The following is a 21502-nucleotide window of genomic DNA, read 5'->3' as shown; positions in this document are numbered from 1 at the left end:
CAATGGCCCATCTTCCCGCAACGCCGACAGGCGTTGGGTCGACCTGCTTCTTCTTCTCCGAAGAAGCCCTATCGGGGCACTTGCCATCGCCACCGCGGCTGCAGGAGGCTGCCTTTCCGGAGTTCCTCCGAGTAGCCCACTCCTCTTCCGTCAACAGGAGTTTTCTGCTGTCCTTCGTTGCTGTCGTCTGCTCTAGGCATTCGTCCACTGCCCACAGATGGCCTGTCACATCCTCAATGGTGAGGGTGGACAAATCCATCATCGTCTCTATGGAGAGAGCGATCTGGATGTACTTTGCCGGCACGGAGTGGAGGTACTTGGAGACCGCCTCCTCTTCGACGATGGTGACGCCGTGGCTCTTCAGCTTGCCGATGAGCGTCTGCAGGCGGAGGGAGAAGTTCTCCACCATTTCACCATCCTTGAACTTGAGGTTGGCGTACTCCTGCTTCAGAAGCTGGGCCGTCGTCTTCTTTGCGTGGTCAGAACCGACGCGCATCGCCGCAATAGCCTCCCACTCCTCCTTAGCCGAGCTCTTCGCCCCCAACGGCTCCCTGTACTCCGCTGGTACAGCAGCGAGGATAGCCTCCAACGCTGACATGTCATCCTCCTCATTTTTGGTGCCCTTGTCAACTGCATTTCAGAGCCGTCGGGCTCTGAGCTTGACCTTCATGGTCACCGACCACTCTCCATAGTTGGTGCGAGTCAGCGTCGGCCAACTGGTGCCGCTGACCTCCCGCATCATGCGAACAACGACCTCCGGTCGTGACTGGACAGCCACAGCAGTGTCACTGCTGTCGCCCATCTCCGAACCGCCCGTCATCGCCAGCGGTTAGTCTGGCGACGGCGCTTGTATGGCTCTGATACCACTTGTTGGCCCACAGGATCACCGACTCAGGTGAGTGAACCACTCACCGGTCTTGTCGAGCACCCACTAGCCGTGCCGACCACGAACAAGCGTTGTCCGTCCCCACACACTATGGCTAGAGCTTGAAGAAGAAGGGAGAACAGAGCATGCACACACACAGTACAAGACACCAGCGTTGGCCGAAGCCCTGTCTGGGAGATGGTAAATCTGAACTCTCTTTACTGAGTTGTCGTGGTAGTCTATTTATACAACTCTATCCATCTAGTCTCAGTACAGCTGTTCTGCTGCAACAGTGACTAGATAACATACAGGACTGACTCTGCACCGACCACTGTATGTGCCTACAGCTGTAAGGTGAGCAGTTTGACGCCTATACCTACAGCGACTACAGTACCACAGCAAGGGGCTTTTTCGACATCAACTTCTCCCTGCTGTGTTCACGTAAGGTAGGAGTAGATTACGTAACACTCGCCTCATCACGGATTGACAAAAGGTGGAGGTCCCATTCCTCCGAAGAAATTTTGGCACCGCGCGGAGCTTCCGGTCAGGTCGGTTGTTGCCTGCTGCTGCCGGGGACTACTGTCATGAAGAGCCTGCAAAGCGCCACCCTGACAGACATATTTCAGTTGTCTCAACAAATGCCAGTAGTAGTGCAGAGTACAGTGCGCTTTATCAACAAGTTTAGCAGCTTGAAGTCGGATGCGTGCACATACCTGTCACACAGCGGCAGTCAAAAGTGAATGATAACAGACTAAGAGGAGTTCGGTATTTGTTGGAGAGATAATTCATCAACCAGGCTCGACCACACACCTCTGGCTCCAGTCGTCTAAACCTTCCAAAAAACCTTCCCAACCTATGACGATGTGAGCCAGAAATGGAGCCCGCAATCGTGGAGGATGAAGACCGACATGTCGCGATCGAGACCGGTGAGTCGTTTCAGAGGAAAATGGCAAGCTCGTGCCGCGACGGCAGTCTCATCTGAACAGAGAAGCGGATTGGAGCTTGTCTTCCGAGCCGCCACCATCATCTCCAACACTGTTGTTCGATGCAAGTCCCTTTCTTTCACCATTGTGCTTGCTGAACCATTGTTTGAAAAGGATACCAGTTCCTTCACCATTGTGCTTGCTGAACCATTGTTCACGAAGCAATGATTTTAGTTTATGTTTATAAAGGAAGCATGGCGCCTGCAATGGAAGCTACAGATTTTATCTCTTCTTTCAGTGTCACACTCAGCTTATGACCATGCAGTAGCTTGAATTCTTCAGAAAATCAAAGATAGTGACTGATCAGGATATTTATATTCACATCGTGCAGATCATGTTCTTCATTTCCCCTCCATTTCCTGAAAATCTCAATGTGCGGCAAGTGCAGCACACCTTAACTTCCTTCCATTTCAGATATTTTGAACTTAATTAACTCTGACAAGTACACAAATGCATGCCCAACATAAGCAAAGAACGCACGTTTTGTGCAGACCATGTATGGTTCCGACAAAATCCGCAGCTATTCTCTTGCAGCCAAATCAGACCATTACTTACTGTAGGATTAGGTAGTTGCCGAAGTAGCCAATTATAGACCAACTTTGCATTGCATCGCTACTGTAACAGGGAGGGTATGAACGCCTTGAACCCAATTTCCTATAGTAGTAGTACACCTAGAACTACTATAGCATATTCATATTTGTTCCAAGTGACGAGACACTTTTAGCAAGAGAGTCAACGAGTTCGTCACTTATTCACATCATCCTATGGGTCTACTCATCACACGGTCAAAAGTGTATAACTTGACTTGAGGTACAGAGAGAATTTACCCGACCAAAATGCAAATTTGGTCACATGTTACTTTGCTTGATCGTTTACCTGACCAATCGACCTTTTAACACAGCAACTGGCCAACTGTCTCGTTTTTATAGAGGAAAAGTACAAGCTCGTGTCAACGACTACCAAGAAAAGTGCAAGCATCACCATCGGGTACGTTATATATATGTTCTCGTCAACCTCAAGCGATACAAAAACCAAACGCAGGCAGACATGTTGGAGCCAGCCACAAGCTGACAAGCACCAAGATTTCTCATGGTCACAGCACAGGATCGGAGGCTGCTGTCATCCACAGGCCATAGCAATGAAAGCTCCTGAATTGACCAGGGTAGCAGCATATGTACTACATGAGCCAAAAAACAGGTCGTTCTTAACTTCTTAAGGACAAACAGGTCCAAATTCGTTTCTAGGAGCAAATACAGAGCGTCGTAGGTTCTGTGTAGATTCATGCATCTTGGACATGGACATGAAACTGCGAGAAAAGAAGAAAACACGTTTAAGATGTGATCATACGTACTGTTCTACTCCCACATGGCAAAGGATCACAAGGAGCGAAATGATCAACAAGGTGATCTACATGAAAAGTACGCGTGTGCATCCATATTGTGGCTTAGGGCTTGCGATCCCTCGGAGCAACCTTAAGATGTACATCGCCGTTGGAACTGAGCTGAAAGATGCACAAACTCTATATCGCTACTAGGCAATGCATTGTTAGGGACCAGGTATTTTTTATTTACAGGAGTGAACAGGCAACCGCCTCCATCAAATAGTCTTTGTTTCTAAGTTATTTTACAGATTCGGTCAGCTTGCTCGCCTCTGGTAATACCATTTATAGAGGCGGACGTGTTAAGATGTCCGACACTGTTGATAATTTCTAGAAAACTGAAAAGAACTATTTATTTCTAGAATTCGAACCTAAGATCCCAAGTCTCGTGTGACATCTATACCACTGCACTACATGATCTTGGCCTTGGTTTGTTATGGACTCTGGAGGAACTGTCCCTGGTGTGTGGCGCGAGTTGGACCAGATCCCACTACGCGCTTCAAAATTGATACAGCTAGTGACGAGTCACTTCTAGTACCTCCCCTCGCTCAGGCGAACACACTTGGCAGACAAAAGCGGGGTGTGCAGTGCACTTTATCAACAGGAGTTTAGCAGCTTGAAGACGACGGTCGTCAAAAGTGAATAATGACTGGAGTTCGGTATCAGTTAGACTGTTAGAGAGATAACTTAAGTGTGAATAATAACTGGAGTTCACTCGGTATCAGTTAGAGAGATAATGTATGAACCGAACTAAGACCACACACTTGGCTCGCTATATACAGTCATACAAACCATCCAATTACCCTCCCCAACCTGTGATGTGATGTCCTTTCAGAGGAAAACGTCCGGCAAGCTCGTGCCACGACGTACGTCAGTTTATTTCATCTCATCTGAATGGAGGACCAGATCGGGCGGTTGTCATCGCCTGCTTTATCTCGTGCAGTAAAGGCACGGTGGTTTCAACACCATTCATATCTCTTTTCGGTTGAACCAGAGCACGCTTTGAAGAATTGACCGGAGGAAGACGAAAAGAACAAAGTTAGGTCGCGCTCGAGGATGGCGACAAGCACGTCCCATTCGCCCGGAAGGAAACGCTAGCGTATAAGATACAACATCCTCCAGAGATTGGTGCAATTTTCAATGTCCTCCATGTCTCCCAGCTGAGAAAATGTCTGCGCGTGCCAGATGAAGTAATTGAACTAACCAACATCAAGCTTAAATCGGACTTGACATATGAAGAGAAACAGATACAGGTCTTGAAAGAGCTGGAAAGGGTGACTCGAAGCAAGGTGGTTAAGCTCTACAAAGTGGTGTGGAACAATCACAACGAATAGGACGCAACTTGGGAAAGAGAGGACTACTTACGAGAGGTCTACCCAGATTTTTATGAAAAATGGTATGCACTGTAAATCTCGGGATAAAATTTCTGTAAGGGGGGAGGGGCTGTAACACCCTAGGTGTTAAGCAACATATTGTACTTGCATCGCATGAGCATAAGCATCATCCATTCATTTCAAAACATGAGCATATGGAAATGCATTTACTTGTTTATGATTATTCCTATGAAATGCTCACGTTTAGTCAAGTGTATGCTTGATGATCATGTTATTAATGCAACTGAGTGTTGTTTGTTCACCGATGTAACCTAGATGCATTTAGGATCAAAATTGAAATAATGTTTGTATTCATGATCTAACCTGAAATTGCTTGAGTAGCAAAAAATGTCTTTATTGATCTGATGCTAGTTTGACCTGAGTTGATTTGTAGCTTAGAGTGCTTGCATGAGGTTTGACCTTAAATAAAAGTCATAAAATAGTTTGAGTAGAACTATCTCTGTTTAAGGGCCAAGACCTAGTTTAGCCTCTAACACAACCAACTAGAGCCCACAAATCTGAATCCATTGCTTGTTTGAAAGCTCCAAATGTTGAAAGTTCAGTTTCCAGTTTCTAGGTATCCATCTTTGAGAATTTTTACCTTGCAAACCAGCTTGATTTGGTAATCAGTGTTGTATTACTCATGTAGCTCTACCACATGGAGCAATTGGTTGATTAAATCATCAACCGGTTAGAGAGTTAGGGGGGGGAGAAAATGGAGTTTGAATCGTCTTTTTGGGCTTTTTGAATCGGTTGGAGCATGGTTGTGGCCGACCGGGCTCGGCCTGCGCGCACCTGTGGCTATCGTACACCTGCTTCGGGCCCACACCGTCGTATCCTGCGAAGGGAAGTGGAGCGTTGCTCTCTCTATCTCTCGCGCTGTCACTCTCCATCTCGCTCGCTCGGTCTCTCTCTTTCCTCTCCCAAAGCCAAAGAGGATGACTACGCTATCGCCGCCGTCGCTGCACGCTCTCTGCCCAAATCGGCGGCCACCACCGCACCTCAATTCGATTCACTTCACCCAAAGCTCAACCACGTCCTCCTCTACGTCCCCGACCTAGTTGTATCGCCGTTCATCTAGGGAAAGTACCACTGGACGAACAACGATGCAACTAGGTCGAGGACGTAGAGGAGGCCATTTTGGAGCTTTGGGTGCGGTGAATTGAACTGCGGTGCGGTGGTGGTCATGAATTTGGGCAACGAGCATGCGGTGACAATGGCAAGAGCGGAGTCGCCCCCTTTAGCTTTGGGAGAGGAAAGAGCAAGACCGAGTGAGCGAGATGGAGAGCGAGAGGGCGAGAGACAGAGTGAAGCACGGCTTCCCTTCCTAGAACGTAGTATTGTGGGCGTGACACCGGCGTATGATCGCCACGGGGCGCGCGCGGGCTGAGCTCGGTCGGCCACGACTACGCTCGTGATGATGATTCAAAAAGCCCAAAAAGACGACTAAAACTCCATCCCCCCCCCCCGGCCCCCCCTCTAACTCTCTAACCATTTGATGATTTGATCAACCAATTTCTCCATGTGGTACAGCTACATAAGTACTACAACATTGATTAAAAGGAGCTTGGTCCAAATCGAGCTGGTTTGCAAGGTAATAATTCCCAAAGACGGCTACATGGAAACTGGAAAGTGAACTTTCAGCATTCCTAGACTTTCCATTTTTTGAACTTCCAAACAGCACTGGATTCAGATTTGTGGGGTCTGGTTAGCTGTGTTAGAAGTTAAACTAGGTCTTGGCCCTTAAACAAAGTTATTTCTACTCAAACTAAACTACAACTTTTATTTAAGGTCAAACCTCATGAAAGCAATCTAAGCTACAGATCAACTCAGGTCAATCTAGCATCAGAATAAAGGCATTTTTAGCTACTCACACACATTGAAGCAATTTCAGGTTAGATCATTAATACAAACATTGTTTCATTTTTATCCTAAATTTACCTAGGATGGTTAGGTGAACAAACAACACTCACTTGCATTAATAACATGATCATCAAGCATACACATCACTAAACTTAAAAATTTCATTGGAGTAATCATAAACAAGTAAATGCATTGCCACATGCTCATGTTTATGAAATGAATAGATGATGCTTATGCTCATGCAATGCAAGTGCAATATGCAAGCTTAACACCTGGGGTGTTACAGCCCCTCCCCCCTTACAGAAATCTCTCCCGAGATTTGTAGTGCTTACCATTTTTCATAAAAATCTGGGTAGACCTCTCGTAAGTAGTCCTCTTTTTCCCAAGTTGCGTCCCGTTCGCTGTGATTGTTCCACACCACTTTGTAGAACTTAATCACCTTGCTTCGAGTCACCCTTTCCATCTCTTCCAAGACGGCTTCTCTTCATATGTCAAGTCTGCTTTAAGCTTGATGTTGGTTGGTTCAATTACTTCATCTGGCATCCGCAAACATTTTCTCAACTGGGAGACATGGAATACATTGAAAATTGCACTCATCTCTAGAGGAAGCTGTAGCTTATACGCTTTGAAGAATTGACTCGAGGAAGACGAACAAACCAAAGTTAGAAATTTGAATGATCCATCACCGGCACGACGGTCATGCGATCCATAAAGTTATCATGAATCATCTTATCAGCGAGAAGAGCCTGCATGGGCCTTTTATCTAATAAATGCGCCCCTCGTAGAAGTCAGGGTTTGTTGCACGTATTAGTGGTTGAATTACTAAGGATATCCAAGAAGCACGTACAATCAAACAACCTATAACTGACTTAATGATCCATTTAGTTTCATAGTTCGAATTTGTTCATACTTGCACATGGTTTAATCTTTGAGACAAGCATATGACTACTAATGAACCACACCCTTCAGGTGGACTTGACAGAGGAAACATGGAACGAATGCAACTTCTCGTGGGACAGGTAGTTGCACTCAAGCACTTGTAGCTACAGCGAGCAAAGGTGTCCGCACGAATGAAGGTACAAAGGCACCGAGAGTTGGCCGCACATCAGCGGGGTTCCTCCAAGCAATCACTGGTCCAACATAACTAATGTTCCAGCATAGTCATGATGGTTAAGCCAACCAAAGCATCCAAATCCACGCTAGGCATGATGATTATTCATGTGCAGATGGCAATCAAACGTCCACAGAGCGCGGGAGCAACCGGAATGTATCCCACAATGGGCCAAAAGCATGCAGCCACTTGTCCAAGGCATAGACAGTCCTCATCGCCTAATGCCTCCTGCCAATAGTGACTTCCTTAAAGGGAGCCATGGCAGGTGCGCCGACCGGCCGGGGAAGCCGCGGGGTTCGCCAAGGGCCGGTGGAGCAGTTCTAGTGAAAAACGGCCAAAATACTAGTGGTTTCACAGCAGCTTACCCGACTCTTAGCCACCCAAGCCCTTACCCCCTACTATACCTGTGGGGCATCCCCTTCCCAGAAGTTCTGGGAGTTTTCCCTTCCTTACAACACATAGTTTTGGAAGATAGCATGAAACCCATGTGATACAAAGTTTTGCCATGTCTTTTGCTCAAAAACTGGTGTTTTCAAGAATGGGGAACGCGTGAGCCATTGCGGCCGTAGATGAACTGAACCTTCGACTTTTCATGTGACGGCACCAAGGCCAGGCTCCCTAGGGCCCGCACGCCGCCCTAGTGGGACCAGACCACAAGGTCCATTTTTTGTCCATTTTCGCCCATTCTCAACCTGTGTTCGCTCGTTTTTGCCTCCCTTGACCCGTTTTCGGACCGAGCTGCTGTTTTTGCAGCACGGCTTTGCCCAGGTGAGCCATTTTGCTTCTCTTTACTCGCTCTTAGCCCATTGTGAGTTGTTTTCACCTCGCTTTAGCCATTTCCTTCTCCCATGACCTGTGTTCGCCTCCCGTTAGCCATATCCGGCATGCCCGTTGCCCATCCTAGCCATTTGCCGCCATCCGTGCATACATGCTCATAAGTCCAACCATGCAACCATCCAACCATCCAATGGATACACCCTTTGCCATCGTCCGTACAAACGTGCCTAGGCCTATGCTGCAGTGTGACGACACTTAAGTTGTGTCCATGCCCTGTCACGAATGCACGCATGGTAGGCCGTTGGACATGTGGGAGAACTGCTATTTTTCAGCACGAACGCCTGGGTGAACTGCTGCTTCTGCCCCACACAGGCACTGTAGAACCGTCTACTTGGGAACTTGGCCTATTCCTCTCCTGGATGGTAAGGACACCCGCACAAGACTATGGTTTGGCACCATGGACGTGTGAGCGAGGCGTTGTTTTAAAGCATGAGTGACTTAGGACCTGGGGACTTGGCCTGTTCACGGGCGTGCGGACGAACTGCTGTTTTTCTGCACGGACGCCTAGGCGAACTTCTGTTTCTACCCCCACAGGAACCGTAGGAACGTCGGCCCGGGACTTCGCCTATTACTCGTCTAGATGGCACAGGCACTTGGGCAAGGCGCTGTTTTGGCACCATGGATGCCTAGGTGAGGCGCTGTTTTAAAGAACGGGCAACTTAGGACCCGCGGACTTGTCCTGTTCGTGGTTGAACTGCTGCTTCTGTAGCACAGGCGCCTTAGCCGAACTTCTATGGGGCAAACAAAGGGGCGTTGACGTGTGGTGAACCATTTAAAAAGTTTATATATGGACTTTAAAATCAAATTTTGGAGTTGATAGATGTAACTGAAACCTCTCGTGCATGTAACTCAAAAACAAATATTTATCCTTATGTATACATTTCACTTGGTTTATATGGTGGAACATAGTATTATGCATGTTTTCAACTTCATGGTTGTAGAAGCGTGTAATTTAGAAATATATATAGTTTAGTCTATGGATTTTTTGAATTATTTTTTGTAATAACATATATTATTATTTACATGTAGATTTAAGAGATGTTTTTGTTTACTTTTTGTAACAGCTGAGATAGATACAAATATAAAGGTGTTACTTTATATTATTTTCATAATGGCATATATGGATAGGTTTAATGTAAACTTAGGAGTTCTCATTATCTTTCATAATGACAGAGGTTGGTACTTTATAAAATCCTTAATGGGTATTTTAAATTATCATTCATAATGATATATGTTGGTAGTTTAGATATAATGTTAGAGGGTTATTTTGAATTATGTTTATAATGGCAATGGTTTATAATTTATAAGCAATGCTAGGGGGTTATTTTGAATTATTTTTAATAATAGCAAAGGTGGGTAATTTGGATGCAACTTTAAGGGGTTATTTGGAATTATTTTTCATGATAGAAGAGGAAGGTAATTTATATACAAATTTAGGAAGGTTATTTTGAATTTAACTGTGTACTTTAGATTCAAAATTAGGAGGTTAGTTTATGTATTTTTTATAATGGCAGAGGAGGATATTTTTGTATAAATTAGAATAGACCCAATGACTATTATTAGTTATGATGATTAAAGTCTATCAGATTAAAGGCCAGATACAAATTATTATTTTCTGATGCAGACCCATTCGTGAAGCCATGATTTTAGTTCTTTTCTTATCTAAAGAGACCATGCTGCATCAGACCTGCGAGGGAAGCAACACATTTGGTCTGTTCAGTGTCACAATCAGCTTTCCACCCTGGACCAGGAGCTTTGAATTCTACAGAAAATGAAAGATAGTGACTGATGAGGATATTTATTCACACCGTGCAGATCATGTTCTTCATTTTCCCTCTATTTCCTGAAAATCTCAACGTGTGGCAAGTACATCACACCTTCCTTTCGTTTCAGATATTTTGACAAGTACACATGTATGTCCAGCAGAAGCAAAGAACCCACGTTTTGTGCAGACTTTGTAGGGTTCCTACAAATTCCGCAGCTATTCTCCTGCAGCCAAAGCAGACCATTATTTACTGTAGCAGAGGGTAGTTACCGAAGTAGCCAATTATAGACCAACTTTGCATTCATACCCTCTCTGTTACAGTACCAATGAATGTGAATATGCCTTGGACAGAAATTCGTACTTACTCCTACAACACTACTCTAGCAGTCTAGCATATTCACATTCATTCAGCGAGTGATGAACTGATGAGACACTTTTAGCAAAGACTCAACAAAGAGCATATATCATCACTTACCCTTTTAACAGCAACTGATAGGACGGCAGAGCTCGTTTTTACAGAGGAAAAGTGCGAGCTCGTGCCTACAATTACCAGGAAAAAGTGCAAGCATAACCATCGTGTTATCTGTTCTTGTCAACCTTGAGGCTTGAGCGATACGCCGATACAAAAACCAAAACGCAGACGTGTTGGAGCCAACCACAAGCACCAAGACTTCTCATGGTTACACCAAATCATCGGAGGCTGCTGTCATCCATAGCCATGAAAGCTCCTGAATTGACCAGGGTAACACCATGCATATATGTGCTACATGAGCCAAAATCCAGGTCGTTCTTAAGGACAAATAGGTCCCAATTCCTAGGAGCAAATACAGAGCGCCGTAGGTTCTGTGTAGATTCATGCATCTTGGACATGAGACTGGGAGCAAGGAAAACACGTTTCCGATGAGATCATACTGTTCTACCCCTCATGGCAAAGTATCACCAGCCGCCCCTGTTGTTCCATTTGTAGGGGCGGCTGGTGTCTGGGCACCCGAGCAAGCCACTGTAGGGGCGGCTCCATCACCAGCCGCCCCTACAAAAAAAATTGAACCATTGCTAAAAACCATTTTTTACGTAGTGAACGAAATGTTCTACAAGTTGATCAGCATGAGCAGTACGTGTGTGCATAGGAGAACTTGCAAGATACCTCGGAGCAAAGATATGTACATCACCAGCCTTTCACATTGGTTAGCCTTGTACAGAGCCGCCGCCGCCGCCTAGGTAGAGCCGTTGCCGCCACATCTAGGGCCCCTCTCCTTCTTCCTCCGGTGCGTCTACCGGGGCAAAGAAGGGGAGAGGACCCATCCCTTTTCCCGCAGTTTGATTCAATAAATCTTCCAGGGAAATCAGATGATTTTCGGTTGGGATTGTGTTTCCTGCGATGACTTCGGTGATTGCCATGATGAGATTGTCGTTGTAGGCGTCAATTTCATCGGCAGGCGGCCAATTTATGGCCTTTATCTGCAAGGGGAAGGGTGCTTCTGGACCCCCCCTATGTGGACAGCGACTCCGGGTCATCGATCTCATCGTCGATGGTCGCGAAGAGGAATTCAAGGTCTTCAGGTGATGACTCTGCAGCCTACGTCGAACCCGACGATACAACTGCCGATATTCTTTTAGCGATTTAGATACGTTTTGGACTGGTTCCGAAGCGTTGGATCTTGCGGCATGTCGATTGTCTTGGGTTGGTTGTTGGATTCGGTATGAGGATTGCACTTTAGCTCTGGCGTTTGAGGGAAGTCATTGGGGAAGAAGACGATGGAAGAATCTGGATAAAATATTATGTATTTTTTATTTCAGATTTTTTCATGTGTGATTTGGGGACGTATTGTGCGAAGATTTAATATAAGTCCCCCTTCCCTTTACAAAAAAAAAGATATGTACATCACCATTAGGACTGAAGCACTGAACTGAAAGATGTACAATCACTGTATCGCTAATAGGCAAAGCATTTTTAGAGGTGGGTTTTTTTTATTTATAGGAGTAAACAGGCGACCACCTCAATCAAATAGTCTATGCTCCAAGCTATTTACAGAGTCGGTCAACATGCTCGCCTCTGTGTTTTTTTAATCTCTGCTCTCCTCTGTTAATAGCATTTACAGAGGCGGACATATTAAGATGTCCACTTCTGTTAGTAATTTGTAGAAAACTAAAAAGAAAGGGTGCTTTCTAGAATTCTAAACTAAGACCCGAATCCTCCGCGTGACATCTCTACCACTCATTACATGCTCACTGCCAGGGCTGTACACAGGGAGGCATAAGTGGCGCAACCAAGCTGGGTCCCCAAAAATTAGGGGGGGGGGCTAATCAGCAATTAGTCACTAGGACCAATTAGCCTAAGTTCATTTTGCTTCTTTTAGTTTGTTGACACAACCAACACGATTCACACCATGGAAGCATTCACCAATCACCTACGTGTCTCCGTTGCAACATTCCAACTCTCGAGTCCACCGTGACTACTCACGTTTCATGTGACAATTCAATGCACCTGACATCGACATCGACCATTACTTAGCGCACACTTCAGGTGCATTATGACTGTTGATGGGATGAGGCAATGCTTGCCATGACGAGTTCCTCCAGGCTTCTACCTATCAACCAGTAAGTAATCCCTGCTTGTTAATTTATTTTTTTCTCTACCGACATGTCTTCTCAATTGTCATTCTCTTTTAACTTCTCAATTGAAGTAATGGTGTGTGTTCTTACCTAGCTAGTGGTTTCGTGAATGCTTGAGAGGGGTTAAATACCTATTGTAGTTCATATTATTGAAAATTGTATACCATTATATAATGGAACCTAATTTAGTTGTTCTATTTGTCGAAGATATAGGGGACTTATTTTGTGTTTCGCTCTAGGGCCACAAAATCCTAGATACGGGCTTGCTCACTGCCTTGCTTTGCTATTGGCTCTGGTGGTACTGTGCCTGGTGTGTGGTGTCAACTCGTGTGTACAGTGAGTTGGACCAGATCTCCTACATACTTCAATAAGTAGTATCAGAGCCATGGTTGAAAAACAGTAACATCTCGGGATCCCATGGCAATGGGAGAGGTCGTTGACGTCTCTAAAGGGTCACACAGGTTGCCCATAACATAATTGGACTCTTGGGTGCTGGATAACGTTTTCTAGAGTTTACACGGTGTGATGTGATGAATTGGGTCCATTGTATGACAGGCATGATTGTTAGGTTTAATCCAAAGTTAAAAATTGATGTTGGGGAGTCCAACATATTTTTTTGACGGGAAACAGGAGGGGGGCGCTCGTACTGAAATTTATTAGAGAAAAAGAAGACAAGAGTTCACAACAAGGGAACAGTACAAAGCAGAAAATATGCGAGAGAGAGGGGGGTAGTTCAAGATACAACAAGGGAGTCCAACGTATAAGGAGGAACAACCCTGATTTATATATCAGTCAAGCCTTTATGTTGAGTAAGCCTCGATGTCTTAGTTTATTAGGGGCTTAAGAGTAGACCTGGACCTGGCGGTAACACCGACTCATGAGTATATAGCGAACTGAGCCCAGTCCGCTGTGCTCTCTAACAAGAATATTGGAAATAATAAAGTTGGCTAGCTGTCCTGTATGTACGCCTACCACGGTATGCTTAGCAGAGAGGCCATGTTCTCTGGGTATGCATATCAAAATCAGCGAGTGGCCAGAGACACTTTTAGTACCTTCCTCTCACTCACGCACACACACTTGGCAGAGAGAGGCGGGGAGTGCCGGCCGAGTTTTTTTTTTAGCCTTTTTTTTTAAATATCCACATTTAGACCCTGGACGGTTATAATTTCGTTTTTAGACCATATGCTTGACGTCGCGGCACGGTGCCGAGGCAACACGTCTCAACGCCGTGAGCATAGCGCCGAGGTTGGATGTGTTGGCGCTGTCTTATCTGGAGCTAATGTGACACCAAGGTCGGCGCCGAGATTCACGGCGTTGAGCTCTGGCAACCGGCGCACACGGCTGCGTCTTGGTCTTCGCATACATCAGCCTTTCCATCCATCAAAGTCAACAGCTATTGTGCCCAGTCAAAGTTGCTTCTTTCCAAAAAAAATAGTGAAAAGCTGCTGCTACTAGACTGCTACTGTCCACACCTAACTTGCTCCAAATTATTGCAATGAACTGACCGTACGTACCACTCCTATGGTCCTACTTAGTACTTGGAAGCAAGTATGGCCTTGTTTAGATCATCTCTAAATTCTAAGTTTTTTCACTCTCTCTCCATTACATCAATTTTTAGCCGTTTGCATGGAGCATTAAGTGTAGATAAAAAAAATAACTAATTACACAGTTTAGTTGGAAATCACGAGATGAATCTTTTGAGCTTAGTTGGTCCACGATTGGACAATATTTACCAAATAAGACGAAAGTGCTACTATTCATCGGGTTGAAATTTTTTGCAATCTAAACATGGCCTATGATAAGTTTAGAATTGATTAATACAATTTATCAATCTCCAAATTAATCAAAATAATATTTCTAAATAATACAAATACAAACACAAACACAGTGTCTAGTTCACATCATGGTTTTGTTATACATTCTTTTGCACCCTGTTCCTTATTTTTGCGCATGGGGTCCTTTTCCTGGTTTTTGTTGTCTTCTATATCAGTACTACCTTTGAAATGTAGGAATTTCACATAAATTATATAGAAAATTTATAGAAGAATAGGAAACAAATCATGCGTTCCAAAGGGGCCTAAAAGATCTAAGTGATTCAATATTCCTTTTTTTAACATCAATATAAATATGGATACTAATGGGGTGTTCGGCTGCTGCATCTGCAGCACAGAGAGAGAAAAAGCACAGCTACAGCATCAACTGCTACTTAGGCCTGTTTGGCGGGGCTTCTTCACGAGCTTACTAAACGTTTACTAAAACGGCTTCGGCTCCAAGGGTGGAGCTGTTTGACATTGAAACTCCGTGCTAATTTAATTTTCTAAATAGACATACATGAATTAATTTCCTATTATTTTTATTTATCTGATTTAGATCCTTATTTTTAAAAATGTAAAATATTCGGCATTGAAACTTTGTAGTGTACTAATTTAACCTGGTACGTAGCTAGCAGCAACAAATTTATTAGTACTGATTTAATTAATGCATGAGTTACGTAAATGTGTGGTTATCTCTCACCATGATGTAACTTTGTGCTAATTTAGTTAATGCGGGCGTCACACCTTTTACTCCATGCATGCCCCATTACTCCATGCATGCCCATGCAGCCATGCCTCGTCTCTCTCTTCGTGGAGTAGCTCTGGTATTGGATTTCGTTCCCCAAAGCAGTTAGTACCAGTAGCAGCTCAGAGACTCAGACATCGGGTCAAGTAACCATCCAGGCCACCGCACTAGCACAGTTGATGTTGATGGGTACGAAGACCAAAAAGTAGTGGCAGTTGCCAGTGCCACAGCTTGGCGTCAAGATTCACAGCGTCGAGTTCGGCGCGTCAAACTTGGTGCCGTGCATCCAACCTCGACGCCATGACTCACGGCACCGAGCACAGGGTCTAAAAACGAAATTAAAATCGTCAAGGATCTAAATGTGAATATTTTTCAAGATAAGGGCTAAAAAATAAAAAATTCAGGAATGCCGACTGCAGTGCGCTTTATCACCTACTCCCTTCGTCCAGAAAAAAAAAATACAATTCAAGCTTTGGTCATGTCCAGATTCAAAGTTAGAATTGTGTTTTTTTTCTAGACGGAGGGAGTTGTTTAATTTAGCAGCTTCAAGGAGGGATGAATGTACCTGTTAATCTGTCACCCATGCCAGCAGTCGTCAAAAGTGTATATGATGGTTCCAAACTAATTAAGACTACACACTTGGCTCGCTACAGTCGTCTAAACCATCCAATTAACCTCCCCAACCTGCAGCGATGTGATGTCCTTTTGTTTCAGAGGAAAACGTACGGCAGTTTATTTCATGTGAACAGACGACCAGATCTCGGAGCTTGCCTTCGTCGTTGACGCCATCATCGCCTGCTTTATCTCGTGCACTAAAGGTACTACCTTGCATTGTATTGGCTCAACGCCGTTCCTATCTTTTCGGTTGAATCTCGGGTGTTTCTTCTCTGCTGGTCAGCTAGCCTGAAACGAAGTAAAGGTAGCAGAAACCTAATACTCCAGCAGTCATCCCATCCGTTGGGTATCCGGGGCGGAGGGCGTTGCGTGCAATCGCCAATGACAATGCAAAGCAGCAGGGCCGCGTTTAGTTCGGCCCCAGATTTGGCGCCGCCCAAATTCGCGGCACTGTTGCGGCACTGTTGTGCACTGTAGCGTTTTGTTTTTATTTGGTAATAATTGTCCAATCGTTGACTAATTAGGCTCAAAACGTTCGTCTCGCAAAGTACAACTAAACTGTGCAATTAGTTTTTGATTTCGTCAACATTTAGTACTCCATACATGTACCGCAAGTTTGATGTGACAGAGAATCTTCTTTTTGCATAGTGCCAAATTCTGGAATTTGGATGAACTAAACGTGGCCCAGGCTTTGAATTGACCCGAGGAAGACGAACACGACAAAGTTAGGTCACGCTCGAGGATGGCGACAAGCCCGTCCCATTCGCCCGCAACGAAAACGCCGGCCACCTGCTGTCTGCTGACCTCATCTCGTACATGACAACCTGCTTATTATACTCTCCCTGTTTTCTCCAGAACCGAGTGGTTGACTTGAAGATGGATTACGTTTGCTTGCTGCTGCTAGAAACGCATGCAGCTTAAAGACTCCGCAACCTGCGCTGGTTTTCAGACGTACGGTCGATGCTCTCCATCGAGATCTTGGTCACCGATAGTCTAGTGTTTCAGGCTTTCAGCAGCACGGAGGTAGGTGCAATACAATTCTATGCATGGTACGACCGCCCGCCCAGTGGCTACATACCGTGTACCGTCCAATGCAAGCTACCGTTTCAATATTACGGAAAACAGTGTCTGAAAGCCTGAAACACTGGCCGCGGGTGATGCATCATATAACGAACCTGCCACTTTGGCAGCATGCGTGCGTGCCACCAGGATTTCCCAACGCGGCACGCAAATCGCGGAGGAACTCTCGGCGTGCAGTGGCCACGTCCGCAGGCTACCTTTCTTGTACGGGAGTGTTAGATCCGGGGCTAAAGTTTAGTACATGTCACATCGGATATTTAATACTAATTAGAAAGACTAAATATTAGTCTAATTAGGTTTCTTGTAAATTAGTTTCAATCTATATAATTAGTTTTGTAATTAACCTACGTTTAATACTCTATGCATGTGTCAAACATTTAATGTGACATGAACTAAACTTGAGTAGGTTGAAGTTTTAATAACTACATTATTTTTTTTAATGAAAAAATAGCAATTTTGACCACGCCAAACTTGGCGTCACTACACAAACATAAAACATTAGAATCCTATACGAAAATTTCCTATGAAACTCCTCGGAATAAATGATTGGGTTTCTACAAATCCTCTAGAAGTTTTATATACGAATTTTGGAGAAATTTTTTACCAAGAGATTTGACCTCATGCAAAGTTGAGAGGTGAAATCAAATGCACTACTCCCTGAGGGCGTGTTTGGATGCTCACAACACACACCCTGTTCGTTTGTTGGTTTCAGTCAGACTTATTCAACTAGCCAACAGTATTTTTCTCTTAAAAAAACCAGCACCAGCCAGCCCAAACCAGCAACAGCACCAAGCAGCGAACAGGGTGAAGGATTAATGCAGATACATAAGCATCCACAAGGGCTGAGAATTCCATCTTTCCACGCGCTACTGTTAAAAATCTAACTGTTTTGCAGAGACGCCACGTCGCCACCGCGACAGGCCTTCTTCGTCCGTCGCTTTCTCGTTTCTTCCCAGAACCCGGCACTGCACTTTGCACCCCGTTCAGACCCTGCTGTGCCTCTACTCTCTTCTCCTGTACTACCATACCACGCCTGCGTCTCACCTCTACCGGAAGTCCGGCACTGCAAGTTTGCAACCAGTCACAGAAAAAGCAGCAATGAGTGCACGACTTTGACATGCCATCTAGCTAGCCAAATAGCCGGCCCATACACATGCATGCATGACCAACACCATCTCTTCTAAAGGATGCATGATGCATGATGCATGATACATGAATGAGTAGCCAATGCATGCATGCCCAACACCGGCCAATCGTCCATCGATCCGTCTATATAAGTCGGGCTGGACCATGGCATTGGCATCATATCTCACCAACTTGTTACTACAAACACACCCCCACAATAACTCATCGTGTAGGCACCAACCTGCTGCCTCCACCACTACATCTACGCACCACCCGGCCACCGTCCGCCATGGCCAAGAAGAGTAGGCTCCTCCTCGCGCACAAGCTCTTCTCCGCCATGCTCTCCCTCCTCCTCCACGGCCGCCGCCCGCCCCCTCACTACTCCAGCACCAGCAGGTCCACCACCACGGACCCTGCCGTGCACCGCGGCGCCGTCCCTCCGTCGACGCTGGACGCCGCCGCCGCGCTCGTCGTCGACGTCGACACCGCGCTGCTGCGGTCGGGCGGCGACCTGTTCCCGTACTTCATGCTCGTCGCGCTCGAGGCCGGCGGCTTCCTGCGCGGGCTGCTGCTGCTCCTGCTGTGCCCGCTCATCCGCCTCCTCATGCCCCGCGGCGCGGCCGTCAGGGCCATGGCGGCGGTGTCGTTCTGCGGCCTGCACGCTGGAGGCCGGTTCCGCGCCGGCCGCGCCGTGCTGCCCAAGTGGCTCATGGAGGACGTGGCGGCGGAAGCGTTCGAGGCTGTGCGCGCCGCCGGGAGCAGGGCCGTGTGCGTCACGGCCATGCCTAGGGTCATGGTGGACGGGTTCCTCCGTGAGTACCTCGGCGTGGAGGTGGTGGTTGCTAGGGAGATGAAGGTGCTGTGGGGGTTCTACACCGGGCTCATGGAGGAGCTGCCGGAGGGTGGTGAGATGGTGATGAAGGCGGCGCTGGCAGCGGCGCCGGCAGCGGAGGAGGAGAGTGGTGACAAGGTGGTCGTGGGGTTCTCTGGGTCAATGGAGTTTCTTAGCCATCCACTGGCACGTTGCTGCAAGGTATAGAACCGTGGAAGAAGATGAATGCTATAATTATTTCGCTTCCATTTCTGGTAGATTCTCTTTTCAGTTTGACTTTGAATAACGTTGAACAAATTAATTAAACGGTAGGTTACCGAACTAATTTTCAAGAGACAAAAAAATTGAGAGGTTCAAATATGCATGACTTGGAGTATATACTTGATTAGTTGTAGTTGGACATTAAAAGTAGGTTACTGAACTGCTCCTCAAAAGAAGAAAAAAACTTCGAGAGGTCCTGAATATGCATGACAGGGTTTCTCAAGCATGCATACATGTTGCATTTCCCTTCCATCATGCATGAAAGTAGCTTGCTTTATTACAAGTTAGCATCATCTATATTCTAATCTATTCAGAATCTCAGCCTCTCAGGTTATGTGCGTCCTGGGCTCCTGGCTAGTAGGCAACAGTACAAAAATACGTAGACGTAGGACTATTTTGTATGGCTGACAGTCTGACACAGATAAAACGTACAACACACATGTCGCACTGTTGCTGTCGTACTCATCATGCAAACTCAATCATTCACGTCGTTTTCCTCTCAGCTGTGATCCAAAAAAAATTGCACCTTTCCCAAAAAGTAGCTGTTCAATCTTCTCGGTTTTCATCCTGAATTTTGTGAACATCCGCCTTGGATTTACAATTTTCTTGCTAAATTTCGTGAACCTCTAAAGCTGATGAACTTCCTTTGGAATTTGTGAACGTACGTACGTACGTGCAGGAGATCTTCGTGGTGAGCGCCGACGAGAAGAGCAGGTGGCGGCCGCTGGCGCGGGATAAGTACCCGAAGCCGATGGTGTTCCACGACGGTCGCCTGGCGTTCCGACCAACAGCCGCCGACACGGCGGCCATGTTCGCGTGGCTGCCGCTGGGCGTCGCCCTGGGCGCCGCGCGTCTCGCCGTGGCGCTGACCGTGCCGTACAGGTACTCGACGCCGATCCTAGCGGCGACGGGCATGTCGTGGCGGCTCAAGGGCTCCCGCCCGGCGCTACCGGGCGGCGGGCGCGGGCAGCTGTTCGTGTGCAACCACCGGACGCTGATCGACCCGGTGTACGTGTCGGTGGCGCTGGACCGGCAGGTGCGCGCCGTGTCCTACAGCCTGAGCCGGCTGTCGGAGCTCATCTCGCCCATTGGCCGCACCGTGCGCCTCACGCGGGACCGGGACAGCGACGGCGCCGTCATGGCGCGGCTCCTCGACCGCGGCAACCTCGTCGTCGTCTGCCCCGAGGGCACCACGTGCCGGGAACCTTACCTGCTGCGGTTCAGCCCGCTGTTCGCCGAGCTCAGCGACGACGTCGTCCCCGTCGGGATCGCCGTCGAGACGTCCATGTTCTACGCCACCACCGCCGGCGGGCTCAAGTGCTTCGACCCGCTCTACTACATGGTGAACCCCAGGATGTGCTACACCGTGCAGTTCCTGGACAAGGTGGACACCAGCGCCGTCAGGAGCAGGGCCGCGCCCAGCACCGACATGGCCAACTTCGTGCAGAGGAAGATGGGGGACGCGCTCGGCTACGGATGCACCATGCTCACCAGGAAGGACAAGTATCTCATGCTCGCTGGCAACGACGGCATCGTCCGATCAACCGACGACAAGTCGGCGCCCTCTGTCGCTGCTGGCGCCGAAACAGGGAGGAAGAACAACTAAGTCGAACTTACTGTCGATTGATTAGCAAAAATGCAATTCTTAAGGGGAAAAAAGAGTAGAGACTTTTGTCCTTGACTTTTTGGTTTTAGAAGACCTTGGAAGTTTGGTACATCTCGTTGTTGTTCTGTTGATCATTTGTTTTCTGCTGTTTGTTTCCTTCTCTTAAGTAGTTTATATTTATTTATTTATTTATTTTTAAATAGGTTAGGGACTTTTTCTTGAGATTTTTATTTATGTATGTATATGTAAAGAAGCAACAGGCTTGTATCTCTCGGGTGATTGTACTTGTACGGTAGAAAAAGACTACAATGTGAATTAAATAGTAAACTTGTCATTTGTACATGCTGTTGTCATGATTTCGACCTTGTAGGTCCAAAGAAACACATGTTAACATCATCTTTTAATGCTTATTACCCTTAATTTTCCTGCAAAATCTACATGCAACCAAAAGTGATGAGTCACTCACCAGTTATTGGACCAGGACCTTGATTGACCATTACTGAAGGAGACATGCATGGAACAGATATGTGCAATGCAAGTTGGGACGACGGTGGGTTACTAAACAAGAAAGCTATAGAAATGTATGCTGAAAGCTGCATCAGAATTAATGGCTTCTTCTTTTTAGACATCATCAGT

The 21502-nt window shown here is 46.3% G+C and overlaps 1 protein-coding gene across 1 annotated transcript; it reads left to right on the top strand.

Annotated features, from left to right (window-relative positions):
• The first annotated feature begins 18374 nt into the window (after positions 1–18374).
• Positions 18375–21186, top strand: LOC136485841 (probable glycerol-3-phosphate acyltransferase 3). The gene is made up of 2 exons (XM_066482664.1): positions 18375–19200; positions 19940–21186. Exons 1-2 carry the CDS (start codon positions 18457–18459, stop codon positions 20864–20866), a joined length of 1671 nt encoding a protein of 556 aa, XP_066338761.1. The 5' UTR covers positions 18375–18456; the 3' UTR covers positions 20867–21186.
• The last annotated feature ends 316 nt before the right edge of the window (positions 21187–21502 follow it).

Source organism: Miscanthus floridulus, chromosome 10 (assembly GCF_019320115.1).
Source record: "Miscanthus floridulus cultivar M001 chromosome 10, ASM1932011v1, whole genome shotgun sequence".
NCBI classification, from domain to species: Eukaryota; Viridiplantae; Streptophyta; class Magnoliopsida; order Poales; family Poaceae; genus Miscanthus; species Miscanthus floridulus.
Note: the sequence above shows the minus strand (reverse complement) of the source record. Positions and strands in the feature narration are given on the sequence as shown.

What these genes read in the sequence shown, in the direction of transcription:
- LOC136485841 (XM_066482664.1), top strand. Translation starts at nt 18,457, where the DNA reads ATGGCCAAGAAGAGTAGGCTCCTCCTCGCGCACAAGCTCTTCTCCGCC. An exon ending in CACTGGCACGTTGCTGCAAG is followed by an intron (nt 19,201 to 19,939) that starts GTATAGAACCGT and finishes ACGTACGTGCAG; the next exon opens with GAGATCTTCGTGGTGAGCGC.